This window comes from Miniopterus natalensis, chromosome 6 (genome assembly GCF_054644295.1).
Source record: "Miniopterus natalensis isolate mMinNat1 chromosome 6, mMinNat1.hap1, whole genome shotgun sequence".
NCBI classification, from domain to species: Eukaryota; Metazoa; Chordata; class Mammalia; order Chiroptera; family Miniopteridae; genus Miniopterus; species Miniopterus natalensis.
Window position 1 is genome coordinate 42,224,191 of NC_142086.1, and position 13,590 is coordinate 42,237,780.

At 38.2% G+C, this 13,590-nt stretch overlaps 1 protein-coding gene across 2 annotated transcripts in view; it reads right to left on the reverse strand.

The window, feature by feature from the left end:
- Positions 1-13,590, reverse strand: part of TMEM39A (transmembrane protein 39A) — a 29,483-nt gene that overhangs the window by 15,422 nt on the left and 471 nt on the right. Inside the window, exons 2-3 of one of the 2 annotated variants that reach the window (XM_016199893.2) lie at positions 12,265-12,407; positions 5,305-5,527 (exon numbers count right to left, since the gene is read on the reverse strand). In XM_016199893.2, coding sequence (XP_016055379.1) covers positions 5,305-5,527; positions 12,265-12,377 — 336 coding nt within the window. In that variant the 5' untranslated portion in view covers positions 12,378-12,407. Of the gene's footprint in view, positions 1-5,304; positions 5,528-12,264; positions 12,452-13,590 lie in introns of both variants that reach the window. The other variant, XM_016199892.2, reaches the window with a different exon arrangement.

Consider the following 13,590-nt stretch of genomic DNA (forward strand, 5'->3'; position numbering starts at 1 on the left):
CTCTGAAAAGCAATGGAAAAAACATCCTCAGGTGAGGATAAAAAAAAGATCTTCCTTACATCACCTTACACTTACAAACCACGGGAATTTGAGAGATCTTGAAGAGGCTACCTATCTTCTACTTCTTCCATGACAAATTGCTTTAACTTTTCGAACACTATTTTAAACTATCGGGATGTATTCCTCTCCTTTTTCAAAAGCTTACTGTATTAAAGAGAAAAGATTACCACTTCAGGTTAACAAGTGATAACCTGCAGAATTATGGCAAAAATAATTAATCTAAAACGCCATATTTATGAGTGTCAAATTTAACAAATCAGTTGGAATTCCCAGCCTTTAGGAGTTACTGTTCTTGGTCTCTTTTGATCTAAGAGTTTATGTTTAGGCATCTACTAACCTAAACTCCCTACTCGCTGATACATCAATTACATGCATTTAGTTTTTCTTACTTTGATTTAGAAGCATGTCTTATATTTGATTTCTTCTTCCTATAAAATGATGGTATTATCTAGATGGACACATGATTCCTTCTAGTTCTAAGTCTGTGTATGTAACTGTGATAATAAACAAAATGAAAAGTCATTAGCACCAAACAGAATCGGGATATATTTTCATTTTGATGGTCAAAGAATCTGTAGGTTTCCACAGTTCCCCTTCCAGAATGAAAAGTTCAATTTCTCAATTAATCCTTTCAATAAATATGTACTGGGCACCCACAATGTGCCAAGTACTCTTCTTGAAACTGAGGATACAGTGCTGAAGAATGATAGACAAGGTTCCTGCTCTCCTGGATCCTACTTTTTACTGTGATGTGAGAGGGCAGAAGGATAAGAGATTAATAGTTGTCCCTTCTGTTATCACAGTAGAATTTAACTGAGCACTGAATCCTAGCTAACTAAAGGTTCATTTCCTCACCTCCCTTGAAAAAACTACTTGTGGCTAAGGGATGTACGGGAAAGTGATGTGTACTGCTTCCCAGCTACGCTCTTACAGGAAGAAGCTGTGTCTTGCTCCTCTCCTCCTTCCTGCTGGCCAGATGTGAGGACAGGAGCTGGAGCAGCTACTTTGGACCACGGTTTGGAAGAAGCATGTTGGGGGTGGTAGAACAACAGGTACAGAGTTGCCACATTGGCTTTATATCACCCACCTAATTTTTATTTAATAGAAAATTGAGCTTCTATTCTGTTTTAGCCACCCTATTACAGCAGCTAAACCCATATTATTAATAAATGTGTTTGAGGGGGAAGGGCAATGACAATAAACAAGCTAAGACGCAAAGCATTTCAAATAGTGACAACTGCTTGTAAGAAATAAAAGTGATAAACAAGGACTGGTGGTGGGGGCTGAGCGAAAAAGGTGAAGGGGCTGAGAAGTACAAATTGGTAGTCACAAAATAATCATGGGAATGTAAAGTACAGCATAGGGTACTTTATTGTAATATTGTAATAACTATGTACGGTCCCAGGTAGGTCCTTGAAATACCCAGGGGACCACTTTGTAAAGTATATGATTGTCTAACCACTACGCTGTACACCTGAAACCAGTACAAAATAATATTAAATGTAAACTGTACTTGAAAAATAAAAAATTAAATTTAAATTAAAAAATATAGTGACTGGGAAGGGAGGTACAGAGCCAGTTTAAATTGGTGGTTAAGCCCTGGCCAGTTTGGCTCAGTGGTTAGAGTTGGCCCACAGACTGAAGGACCTCGGGTTCAATTCCTGGTCAAGAGCATGTACCTTGGTTGCAGGTTCGATTCCCAGCCCATCGATATTTGCCTCTGTCTCCCTCTCTCTCTCCCCCCCTCCTCCCTCCCTTCCACTCTTTCTAAGAAATCAGTAGAAAAAATATCCTCAGGTGATTAAAAATAGAAGTGTTTCAGGCAAAGGGTGCCATGATTCTATTTGTATTTTAAAATGCTCACACTGAGTGCTGTGTGGCGAATATATTATTGTGGGGCAAGATTAATTAAGAAGCTATTCCTTTTGATTCAGGTGAGAAATGATTATGGAGATGCAGTGGACAGACTTGGGATACATTTTAAAGGCAGAGCAGCCAGGATGCCAAGAAAGTGGCTCACAAACATCCCTCAGATCATCTCTTTCCCTCTACGTATTTTGGATTCTAACAGTACTTATCCCCTCTTAGTTTTGAGGCCCCTCCTTGCTCACCCCACTCCTCCAAAATAATGCAAGCAAATTTACTAGACTCCCTAGCTAATATCTGGGGGTCTTATTTATGCATCACCAGTCCATCTAAGACATTTTTTAATATCAAAAGATTTAAGTCCCTAATGTATCTTATTTTAAGCAAATTTAGTTAAGTTCTAAATCAATGCAAACTTATCTGCTTATTATTAACTCTATAAACCAGAGTATTTGATTAATCAGAGCCCTCCACTCCTGACTATTGTGAATAACTTACTATACTACTTATAGCTTTTATGTTTCTTAGGGTTAGGACTCATTTAGCTAATTTCTTGATAGCTAGAATGATACTTTACATACTTAGGTATCCACATTTTCTTTTTGATAATTATTAAGATCTTGAAATGGAAAAAGAAAAACCTAATATGTAAATGTGACAAATTTCTCAGTGTGGCATGCATAATAGAAGGAAACTTAATAGAGACAGACCACTAGTTGGGGTGTAAGTCTCTTCTAGAAATCCTTCTCAGGCTGTGACCTGCTATGCTTGAACACCTTCAGTGATGCGCAGTAACTAGGTCTCTGGCAGCCCATTTATCTTTGAACAGCTCAAGGATTCAGAACCCTTTCAGATTCATGGAATCAAGTCTTATTTGCTATTCCACCTATGTTACTCTTAGCTCCACAATTAAATTTTGAGCTTTGTGTGAGCAAGGATCACATGTGGCCAATGAGTGAGTCAGTCCACACATTAACCTCCTTTAAATGTGCCTTCCTCTCTACAGCAGAGACTAGGAAGCTAAAAACTACATTTCCAGACTTTCTTTTTTTTTTAATCCTCACCTGAGGATATTTTTTCCATTACTTTTCAGAGAGAGTGGAAAGGGGAGGGGGGGGAGAGGGGGAGGGGGAGGGGGAGGGGGAGAGAGAGAGAGAGAGAGAGAGAGATAGATAGATAGATAGATAGATAGATAGATAGATAGATAGATAGATAGATAGATAGATAGATGCGGGGGGGGGGAGAAGAAACAAACATCGATGCGAGAGAGACACACTGATTGGTTGCCTCCTGCAGGCGCCCCAACTGGGGCCAAGACTACAACTGAGGTATGTGCCCTTGGCCAGAATCAAACCCAGCACCCTTCAGTCCATGGGCCAACGCTCTAACCACTGAGCAAAACCTGCTAAGGCCATTTCCAGACTTTCTTGCAACTGAATTTCTAGATTTGATTTAGATTCTGCCAAACAGGTATCACATAAAACTTGAATTCAGAACTGAGTAAAGTGGGGAGATGGGCAAGTGAAGGTCACTCATTTTTGATGGTTTGCATTAGAGCAAAGGAAGCATAATTTTGGAGTCAGCAGCATAGTAACAGCTTCCTAACTGAGAGGAACACTGGCTCCCTTTGTTTCAAGGCAACATTTACAGGAGACTTTTAAAAGAACTCTCATCAGAAATGGCTGGGAGAAGAGCTCTTTAATTAGCCTGAAAATTCAACAAATGAGAAGTTTCCATATGATGTCAAAGTAGAAACTGTATAATGTACTTACAGAGTAAATATAAAATAAATATGGGAAGTTAAGCATAGCAGATAGGTTTGGATTTGAGTGCTCACTATGTCACTATGTGATTCTGAGCTAGTCTCATAAGTTCTAGGTCTCATATAACTCATTCATAAAATGGCAGTCAGACAGTAGTGCCTACCTGTTTTTACAAAGAGTAAATGAGATAATACTTGCAAAGAACATAGTAAATATTTTAATAAGTGTTTGCTAATGTCACTGTTAAGAGAGTGAGGTATTTATAGAGCTATATAACTGGAAGAAGCCTTAAAGATCATTTAATCCAAACTCTTCATTTTATAACACCATGGTCAAAGAAGGATGGATAAAGTACAGTTTCTACACTCAATAAATTCAAAATTCAGGTGGAAAAAGACTATTAAAAATAAAGCATATAATTTGGCACTAAATCATTACAATTCTTAAAGAAACTGAAATTCTCTTCACCTAATATTAAGTAGGTAAATGGTCAATATGAAGAGAAAATTATGAATGGTTAATTCCAGGAACAACCAAATGATACAAACACGTAAAAGAAAAATGTTTATTTCCTTCCCCTACCATCTTGAAGAGTTTCATCCGCACTTCCTTTCTATGTGCACCAAGCCAGGGAGGTTTTCTAATCATTTATAAATCCAGAAACATATATACACTACCCAGGACAATAGCTTGCTTTCTCCTATCACATATCTCTAGTACCCACCTAAATTTGCCAGTGCCAACCCCTTACCTGTCAAGTCACCTGACTAGCCTTCCCATTATTTTATATACCCTTCTATGGAGAACATTCTCAGCATCAAGATTAGCAGAGTCCTCCTAACTAGAAAGATAGAAGAAACCTACAATATATTGTGATGTACTTTAGCAGAGACAGCTAGTTCTTGTCGACATTTTATTTTTGTAACAGAGCCCAATTTTATTCAGGGAAACAATGAATTCAGTAAAAGGACTATATTTTCCAGCCTCCCTTGCAGGACACATGTGAAAATGATATAACCCTAGCCCACAAGAAACTCTCCTTTATACTTCCCTTTCCTTTTTTCCCTTTCTGGCTGGTAGGGATGGACCACAGCCACCTTGAAGGCCACACACTGGAAGACAGTTGTCAGTGTCAGCCAGGGTCCCGATTGACCATATGGGAAGTGTGCTACTCCTGCCAAGCAGGACAAGTGCCTCAGACTGCTATGTATTTGAATAAAAAAATTTGGGATTTATTTATAGAAGCTTCCATTATCCTAATACAGTCATTAAAAGGGTAGAGTTCCTAGAATTTAATCATATTGGCACCTTAAATTTCCAACAAATATAACATGGTGCAGAGAAAGCTAAATATCAAAACCTTCCTGTGATATTATTATAATAAGTTATTTAAATGTTTTCTGCATTTTCATTTATATTTTTACTTCCTCTAGTCATGGACCAAAGACGGATATTTTATATTTTAACAATCTTACGACATTACATGTCTGAAAGTAATGTGGTTTAACAGAAAAACACTTTATTAAAAGAAAAATAATTTCTACACACAGGTTTTCCAACTAGTTTCTTGGCTAAGTAATATGAAGAACTTAAAGGCCGATGAAGACTTACTTACCAATGAAGTACAAGAGGCAGGATGATTGTAAGGATACCACCACACTGTTTTATAGATGTTGATGTACTGAATGAACAGCGCAACCAACAGGTAGATGAAAAAGAGAAATTCAAAGAGCAGGCTCCCATCCACAGGCAAATCAGGAATTTGGCAATGACGAACAGGGCCTGGGGTGATTAAGGCTGTGATAGGTGGGACCGGAACACCAATAGCACTACCATTCCTGGAAGAGAAAACTTAGGGTTAGCTCAAATAGTGATTACCCTTCAGTGTCATACAGAATAAAGGGCCCCTGCTTCATTCTCCACCTACCCTTTAACTGTTGGCCTTCCCCAAAAATCTACCCTAGGATCTTTGGCTCGTCTTCTCCCTCCACACATACCCTCTCAGTGATCTACTATGTGGCCATGACTTCCATTATCCCCATAAGCTGAAAACAAAAAGTTCTCTCCATAGAGCTCACTGCTGAGTTTTAGACCCATGTTATAACGTTGTCTACTGGACATCTCTGTGTTCCTCCTCTTGTAGTCCCGGCCCTAGTTCATGGCCCACCCAGTTTGCTGCCCAAATCAAAAACCTGGGAAATCATATTAGAACTTTCCTTCTGCCTCTCCATATCCAATCACTTTCTAAATCTTATATATTCCACTTTATAAACCTTTTTCCAAACTGTACCCTCCTCTCTAAACCCCGCTGCCTTACTTAGTTCAAGCAGTTACTATTTTTCATCTAAACTATTGTAGAAATCCCCATAAATTCAATTCCCCTTTACCAAATCCTTTAACCTTCCTTCAGAGATCTTTCTAAAGCGAAACTTGGATCTTTCTAAAATGTTACCCTCTTGAATTAACCCCTTTAATGCCTCTCCACTGCCAACAGAATATAAAAAATTTTTAGTGTGTCCTGTGAGGCCCTCTGCTTAACAGATTCCTTAGCCCCTCAGATACACATTTACTGACAAAGTCCTTCAAGACTTTTAAAATGATTAGGCATATCCTCTACAAAGCTTACTGTGATTTACTCAATCAAAATTGATTCATCTCTCCTCTGTGCCACCACTACACCCAAACTATGCCTTCATGCTGGCAAAAATACAAGGCAGCAAGAAAAAAGGAAGACCATATGTGAGATGGATTGATGCTATAAAAGAAGCCATAGGCACCAGTCTACAGAACATTGCTGAATACAGGACACTCTAGACATCACTAATTCATAGGCTCACCAGGAGCTGGAGCTGACTCAGTGGCATGTAACACAAGCCTTTAACATTGTACTTTTATACTATTATATCATTATATATATACATATATATATATACATATATATATACACATGTATGTCTTGTTTATCACACCATAATCTTAAGGACAAAGACTATACTTTTCCTAGTTTACTGCAAATATATAACTTTCGTTTGAGAAGAGAGCAGACCAATGTAGTCATGAAAAAGAGATCTCTTAAAACAAGGATTAAAATATACAAGTTTTAATTCCTATATCCTCGTTGTTCTTTCTTCCAAGCTGTTTTATTGGTCAGAAATAGCTGGGCTATCTAAAATAATAAAATTTCCCACTATATATATATATCTGGAAACAGTTACAGAGATCTAAGAGTCTATTATTGTTTACAGAACATGAAAAAGAGGGCTGCTTTGGATATTTTCAAAGAAGATTCTAGGAAAGGGACAGTATTAGCATTACCATTCTACTCTAAAAGTTCCAAATATAGAATTCTAGCATTAGTATGTGACATTCACAGTACTTTATGTGACTCATGGGAATATAAACCCGGGTCATTCTGAACAGTTAAGAATACACGGCAGAAATGCAGAGGAGCTAGAAGGTAAGAACAGGGATGGGGGAGGGAAGGAGTCAGAAAAAATTATAAAAATGTCTTCCTCTCATTCCCAGAGTATCCTCTAATAGAACAAGCTTATCAAGGAGTAGGCTATGATCTACCAGTAAGCTTCATAACCCTACCTGCTCAATTATAAACCATTCATGAACACCACAGCCCTCTGATCTATTCTGGGAGATGGGCCACAGCACTTTACAACCCCAAAAGATATGATTCACACAGAACACAGCATGAAAAGTATCCTCCAGAGTTGTACAAGGTGGTGAACTTGAACAGAGAGGATTAATGCCAGCAGCCAATATATTCCCTCACTCCAGTTAATCATAAAATATGGAAATAAAGAATTCTGAGTTGTTACAAGGTTATGAGCCTCTACTCTAGAAAAAAATAAAAATCCTAATTCCTCTTCAGTCAAAACTAGATGAAAGGGGAAAGCATGCTGAGATGTTATAATTTAAAGGTTAAAAAGGTTCTTACAGAAATTTTTCCAAGTAAAACCTAACGTGCTTCTGTTGCTAAAAAAGTCAGTAAAATGCTGGGCCTCAAGAAAGATACTCAAAACAAAGTACAAAAGACCTACACTTGTGATATTCTATACACCTTGGCCATTATACATCAAGCCAGAAGACACGGAGACAAAGGTCAAATAAAGTGATCCAGAGTATCAGTGGGAAAGAGGAAATAAGGAGTAAGATGAAAGCCAGAGAGGAGATATGGTCAAAGTTCTTAACTGGCGCCCCACCAAAGCCAAAAGGTAACAAACACACTTACTCAATATATCTCAGAAAATTAGTTACAGAGGTATTATTAAAAAAAGAAAAGAAAAAAAAAGATTATTCCTCTAACAGGATATCAAAATAGATTCAAGAAAAGCAGATACACAAATGTTTGAAATACAATGTGGAATAGTTCTCCCAGATTTTCCACTAATCAGCTGTGGTCTTTGAGAAAGTAACTATATCCCTGAGCCTCAGTTTCTTTGTCTATAATACAAGGGTTGGAACAGATTCTCTTTAAAGAACTCAATGTTAACACTGACTATTGTCTTTTAAACTGTGTTGCAGGTCCCCAAGCCCAAGCTTGATGATTTGCTAGGAGGACCCATGGGACTCAGCGTACAGTTGTGTTCACAGCTAAGATTTACTATAGCAAACGGGTATGAATCAAAATCAGCAGAGGGAAAAGGTACATGGGTAAAAATCTGGAGAAAACCAGGTACAAACTGCCAAGAGTCCTTTCTCAGCGGAGTCATACAGGATGCACTTAACTCTCAGCAACTACTTGTGACAATCCATGTTGTGCTGTCTACCAGGAAGGTTCATTATAGACTAAGCACCCGAAGTTTTTATACGGGGCTGGCCATGGAGGTACTCTCTGCCTAGCTGTACAAATGCTTCCAAAATCCCAAAAGGAAAGGTGTTCAGCAAAGCCATCCTTAGAGAGGCCTGCTTTCAAGGCTGGCATCTGGGAACTTGACTGGTAAACAGTCAAGTTTACCCTTACTGACATAAAAGTTTTATTAAATTATGAGTGGCTCACTGTGCCTAAAGCATTTGTGCAATGTGGTTTATGCTGAACACCTGCTTCATCCTTGCATATAAACTTTGTGTGCAGGAAGAGTTAACATAGCAGGTATGAGACTGGCTTTTATGGAGCCAGCAAGCAACAGAATTTAGCTAAGCAATGGACAAAGCAAGGAGGTTTCAAAGGAATAAAGAAAAATAAGAAGGGATAAAGCAGTGATCATTTTGACATGCTCAAGTGATATTATTAAGAAAGTATCTGCATGGACAAAACAAAGAAAAATTCACTTAGTCCTTCTCAAACAAGATTCTCCCTCAACTAAAAGCTCTCTAGGAAACTCAGAAACTAACAATATCTCCTCATTTAGAAAGCAATCATCTAAGCAAGCTGTCCCAAGAACAAATTCCTGCTCCCTACAGGTGGAAAACACTACAGGGAACTATGGATTTCAATCTTGACTGTGTCACCAAACTAGCTCTTTGACATTCTCAAGTTTAACTTAACCAGTCTGGCCACAATGCTCTCTTCTCCAGCTGACCTTGCAGAATCAAAGATATCATCCAAAATTATATCACACTTAAGCAATTACCTAGTTCTCGCTTCAGTACTCTGCAGACACTCCAGAAGAGAGTCCTCCCCATCTGGAGCCTGTCTTTCTTTGTACACATCCTTCCTGAATCTATCCCTGGTTTTTATCCCTATTCTTTATACCCTCACCCCAGGTCTTACATTGCCTATTCTAGGCTGCTTTTTTCCCATCAAGAAACAAATATAGAACCATCTTCTCCCAAAATAACCTCTTGACGTAAAAATGTCACAAAATAATCACTCAATAACAGTGACTTTTCAAACCATGAACAACTACGATCTTTCACTTTATTCTAATTTGTTGAAAAATACATTTTTCTTCCCACCACCCCAGTTAATTGCTAAAGAAATATATGTTGCCCAGCCGGGCGTGGCTCAGTGGTTGAGCATTGACCTAGGATCCAGGAGATAGCAGTTCAATTCCTGGTCAGGGCACATGCTCGGGTTGCAGGCTCAATCCCCAGTCGGAGGCATGCAGGAGGCAGCCGATCAATGACGATGCTCTCATCATTGATGTTTCTCTCTCTCTCTCTCTGAAATCAATAAAAAAAAGAGAAATATATGTTAAAGGACGAGAGTGGGTGCCCGCCCAGCGTGGCTCAGTGGTTGAGCATCAACTTATGAACCAGGAGGTCATGGATCCATTCCCGGTCAGGGCACATACCCAGGTAGTGGGCTTGATCTCCAGTCGGGGGCATGCAGGAGGCAGCCAATCAATGACACTCTCATCATTGATGTTTCTATCTCTCTCTCTCTCTCCCCCTTCCTCTCTCTGAAATCAATAAAGATATATTTATTTTTTAAAAAAACAAAAAAAAAACCCAAGTACAACCATCCTCCCCAACCCAGGCACCCCTCTTAGAATTAAAAAAAAAAAGAAAAGAAAGAAAAAAAAAAAGGACAGTGGGTGGAGAATGGTAGATCGAGGCAACCGGATTGGAACCTTGAAAGCTGGGATAGAAGAGCTACAAGGCAGGCAGAGAAAAGCATACGTGATCACAGCTAAACCCACCTAAGAGCAGAGGTAACTTCCAAATATTCCTAGTTTTTCCCAGTACTCTACTTGCAGACTTTAAGTGCAAGCATAATCCTCTAGGAATATGGTTTTCAGCTCTTTTTTAATAGCAGAACACTTCGTTTTTCCTCCCCAAAAGGTATTTTACATGGTATCCCGATACTTAAAACTCAGAGGAGGAATTAGTCTGCTTAGGAGAGGACTAGGAAACCTGAAGCCTAGAATGCTAGGCCCACCTGCCTCTTCCTTCCAAGCACTCCTACAGCAGAGACTGGCACACTGAGGCGAGATTCCGTGGGACAACTTGAGAACATAATTATCTAGGGGAATCCTCAAAGCCCAAGTAGAAGAAAATGAACAAAAACTACTGGAGGTAATATAGAGGGAGAGCTGCCCTGGCTGGGTAGCTCAGTTGGTTAGAGTGTCATCCCAATACACCAAACCTGAGGGTTTAATCCCTGGTCAGGGCACATACACAAATCAACCAATGAAGGCACAAATAAGTAGAACAAATTGATTTTTTTTTTTCTCTCTCTCTCCCTTCTCTCTAAAAAAATAAAACACACACACACACACACGGGGGTCAGAGGGGAAGCACAGAGGTAGACTTTTTCAGCTAGCCAGAATCCTAGCTAAGCACAGCTATGATTTTCTACTACAATTTCAAAGTACTGAATCACTAAGTTGACAGTCAATTATATATTAGTAAAATTAAGGCATGGACTTCATATAGGAAACATCTTTCACCTAAATATCCATGTTACATAGTACCTTTCTTCAAAAGCATTTTCACATATTCTCATTCTTTTTATTCTCTTTATTTTAAAAAATGTAATAATACATGTTACTTGTAGAAATTTTGGTAAATTCAGAGTAAAGTTTTAAAAAGTTACAATTTACCGTTTCATTTGTTTTCAACATTATTCTATGAAGCAGATAGAATCACTGTTTTTTGTTTGTTTGTTTTTCAGTATCACTTTTTAAAGTGAGAAAATCCAAAGACAACAGTTAAAAATAATACTCTAGAATAAATTATAAGTAATTTGTATACATAACCATAAAATTTCAATTGAAAATTAGTATGAAAATCAGAGACTGGAAAAATCCCTTCAAACTGAAATTTCAGGGAGACTCCCCTTCAATGAAATGCTAAAATCAGAATTGATTTTGAAGACTGAGTAGAACTTGGGTTGGAAAGTCAGAAAGAAAAAGGGAGAATAGTCCAGGAAGAGAGAAGTACACAAATAATATGAGGAGGGCCTGATAAGACAGCAGTAGTACTGATTACCAGATTTGAAAATTAGAATCAAAGTAAGAAAAAACTCTGTTCAGGGAAGAAGCAGAAATTAGCTGGCAAAAATTATTTTGACCAAACAAGCAGGTAAAAGCCATCTCTTCCCACTGCTACATGACTGAAACTCCTGATGGAGTTATCCTAGATAAGAACTAATTCATCTTAACTTTTGAAATTAGGAAACAGTGATAAATTTCCATTTAAAAAATCAAGTTCTTTATTCTCATACAAAATGACACAAATCTTAAGATGTTTAGGTTACAGCTGACAATTTATCAATTTCAAACAATATTTTTAAGAAAATAATTTTTAAGACCCTTGGTGGAATATGACTTATAATTTTAGAATCTCATATAAACTGTCCATTTTAATTTGCCCTCAGAAAAAAGCTTTGTACTTTAATTCATTCCTCCCTTCTTTTAATAGCTAAAAAGGTGATGACTAGAATTTGGATTATCATCCACAAGAATTAAACTGCTTTCACTTTGTGGGCCCCATATCACAACTCTCTGCCTCCCAAGTATTCTGAAATACTGAGCTTTCAGTTTTCAAGGCAGGATTTCTACTTCAGGGTCAAGAAATAATCTTCATAAACAAATACCTAAATAGCATGATGACTTCTATATTAGTCTTACTGATCACAGGATATTACAAATTACACATAATCTTATTTCTTCTTTACCTGTTTCTCAGGCCTGTTCCATTGCCACAGCCCCCACCAACCAAAGTCTGTAAAGAGGGTAAAGCTGAACGGCTTAGCTGCTGCCGACTAGGGCCCCTCCTTCCACCGGGCATGTCCGGGAACCAGTCTGCTTCCAGTGCCACCTGTAGTTGCAACCCAGGTTAATGGTTGTCAACCTGTTTCAACTCTGAACAATAACAAAATAAAACCAAAAAAAAATTAAATATCAGTTTACTATTTTTAAACTAGGCAACGTAACAAAACAACCAGAAAAACTGAGTGAGCGGGGCTTGTAAAACCAGATTTTCAAACAAATGTTCAGTATCTACTACCTACTTTATTCTAATGAAATGAGTACCCAGACTCTAATGGATCAGGTCAGAAGCATAAGTTCTGATCTAAGGTCTGTTCAGCACTAGGGAAGTCACAATTTTTATCTTTTGTCACTTAAGTATAGCATATGAAAGATATTACAATCAGGTAGAAATTCACAAGAAACACCTAATATAAACATTTCCAATTCAAATGTAATATTTCACAGTAAGCCTCTTGAAATAGAGGAGAATCAGCACTGTACAAAATGTTACATTTTGTTACCAGGGGATCTGGTTCTGAGATCAGATGTGTCACATGTTATCTGACTTTAAACTTAGGCATTTAATCTCTGAGTTTCTTTATCAAAAGAAAAAAAAGTGTTCCCTGTCCTACAGAGGTTGTTGTCAGGATTAACAATGACGATTGTTAACAATTAACAATTCTGTAAAAGGACAACTGTTCAGGCGGTATCTCCATACGTTAGAGTGAAAACATTGGAAGGAGTTCAAGTGGATGCCCACTGCAGAAAAACGTATGTAAGATCAGTTAGAAATTACTGAAACCTCAAGAGTAAAATATAAGTCACAGACGAAGAGCCTCACTTAAAAGAAACTGTCTTCATCAATCTGGCAAAATCACAGCTCCTTCCAATATGGATATGAAAATTTGTTTACTAAACGATACAACTTAAACACTGTAGAATGACACCCTGTAAAAAAAAACACCCAAAAACAACAAAAAATCCTGGCTTTCAGAACATTACCGCAGAAAGCCGTATTCCTACAGCTTTTGACTGAAGTCTAATAAACGCCAGGTGAGACAAAGCATTCAAACTGCTGGATGTGGGTAGGGGCTGCTGGTCCTTGCCCAAAGGTAAAGAAAAGTGTGGAGAGGGAAAAAAATAAAATGAAATGAAATGGAAGAGGCGAGAGGATGTGGTGGGGGGTAGGTGGATGGCGAGACGCTACAAACTTCAACAGACCGGCCCCTAACGAGGGGACAGGCGGTCCC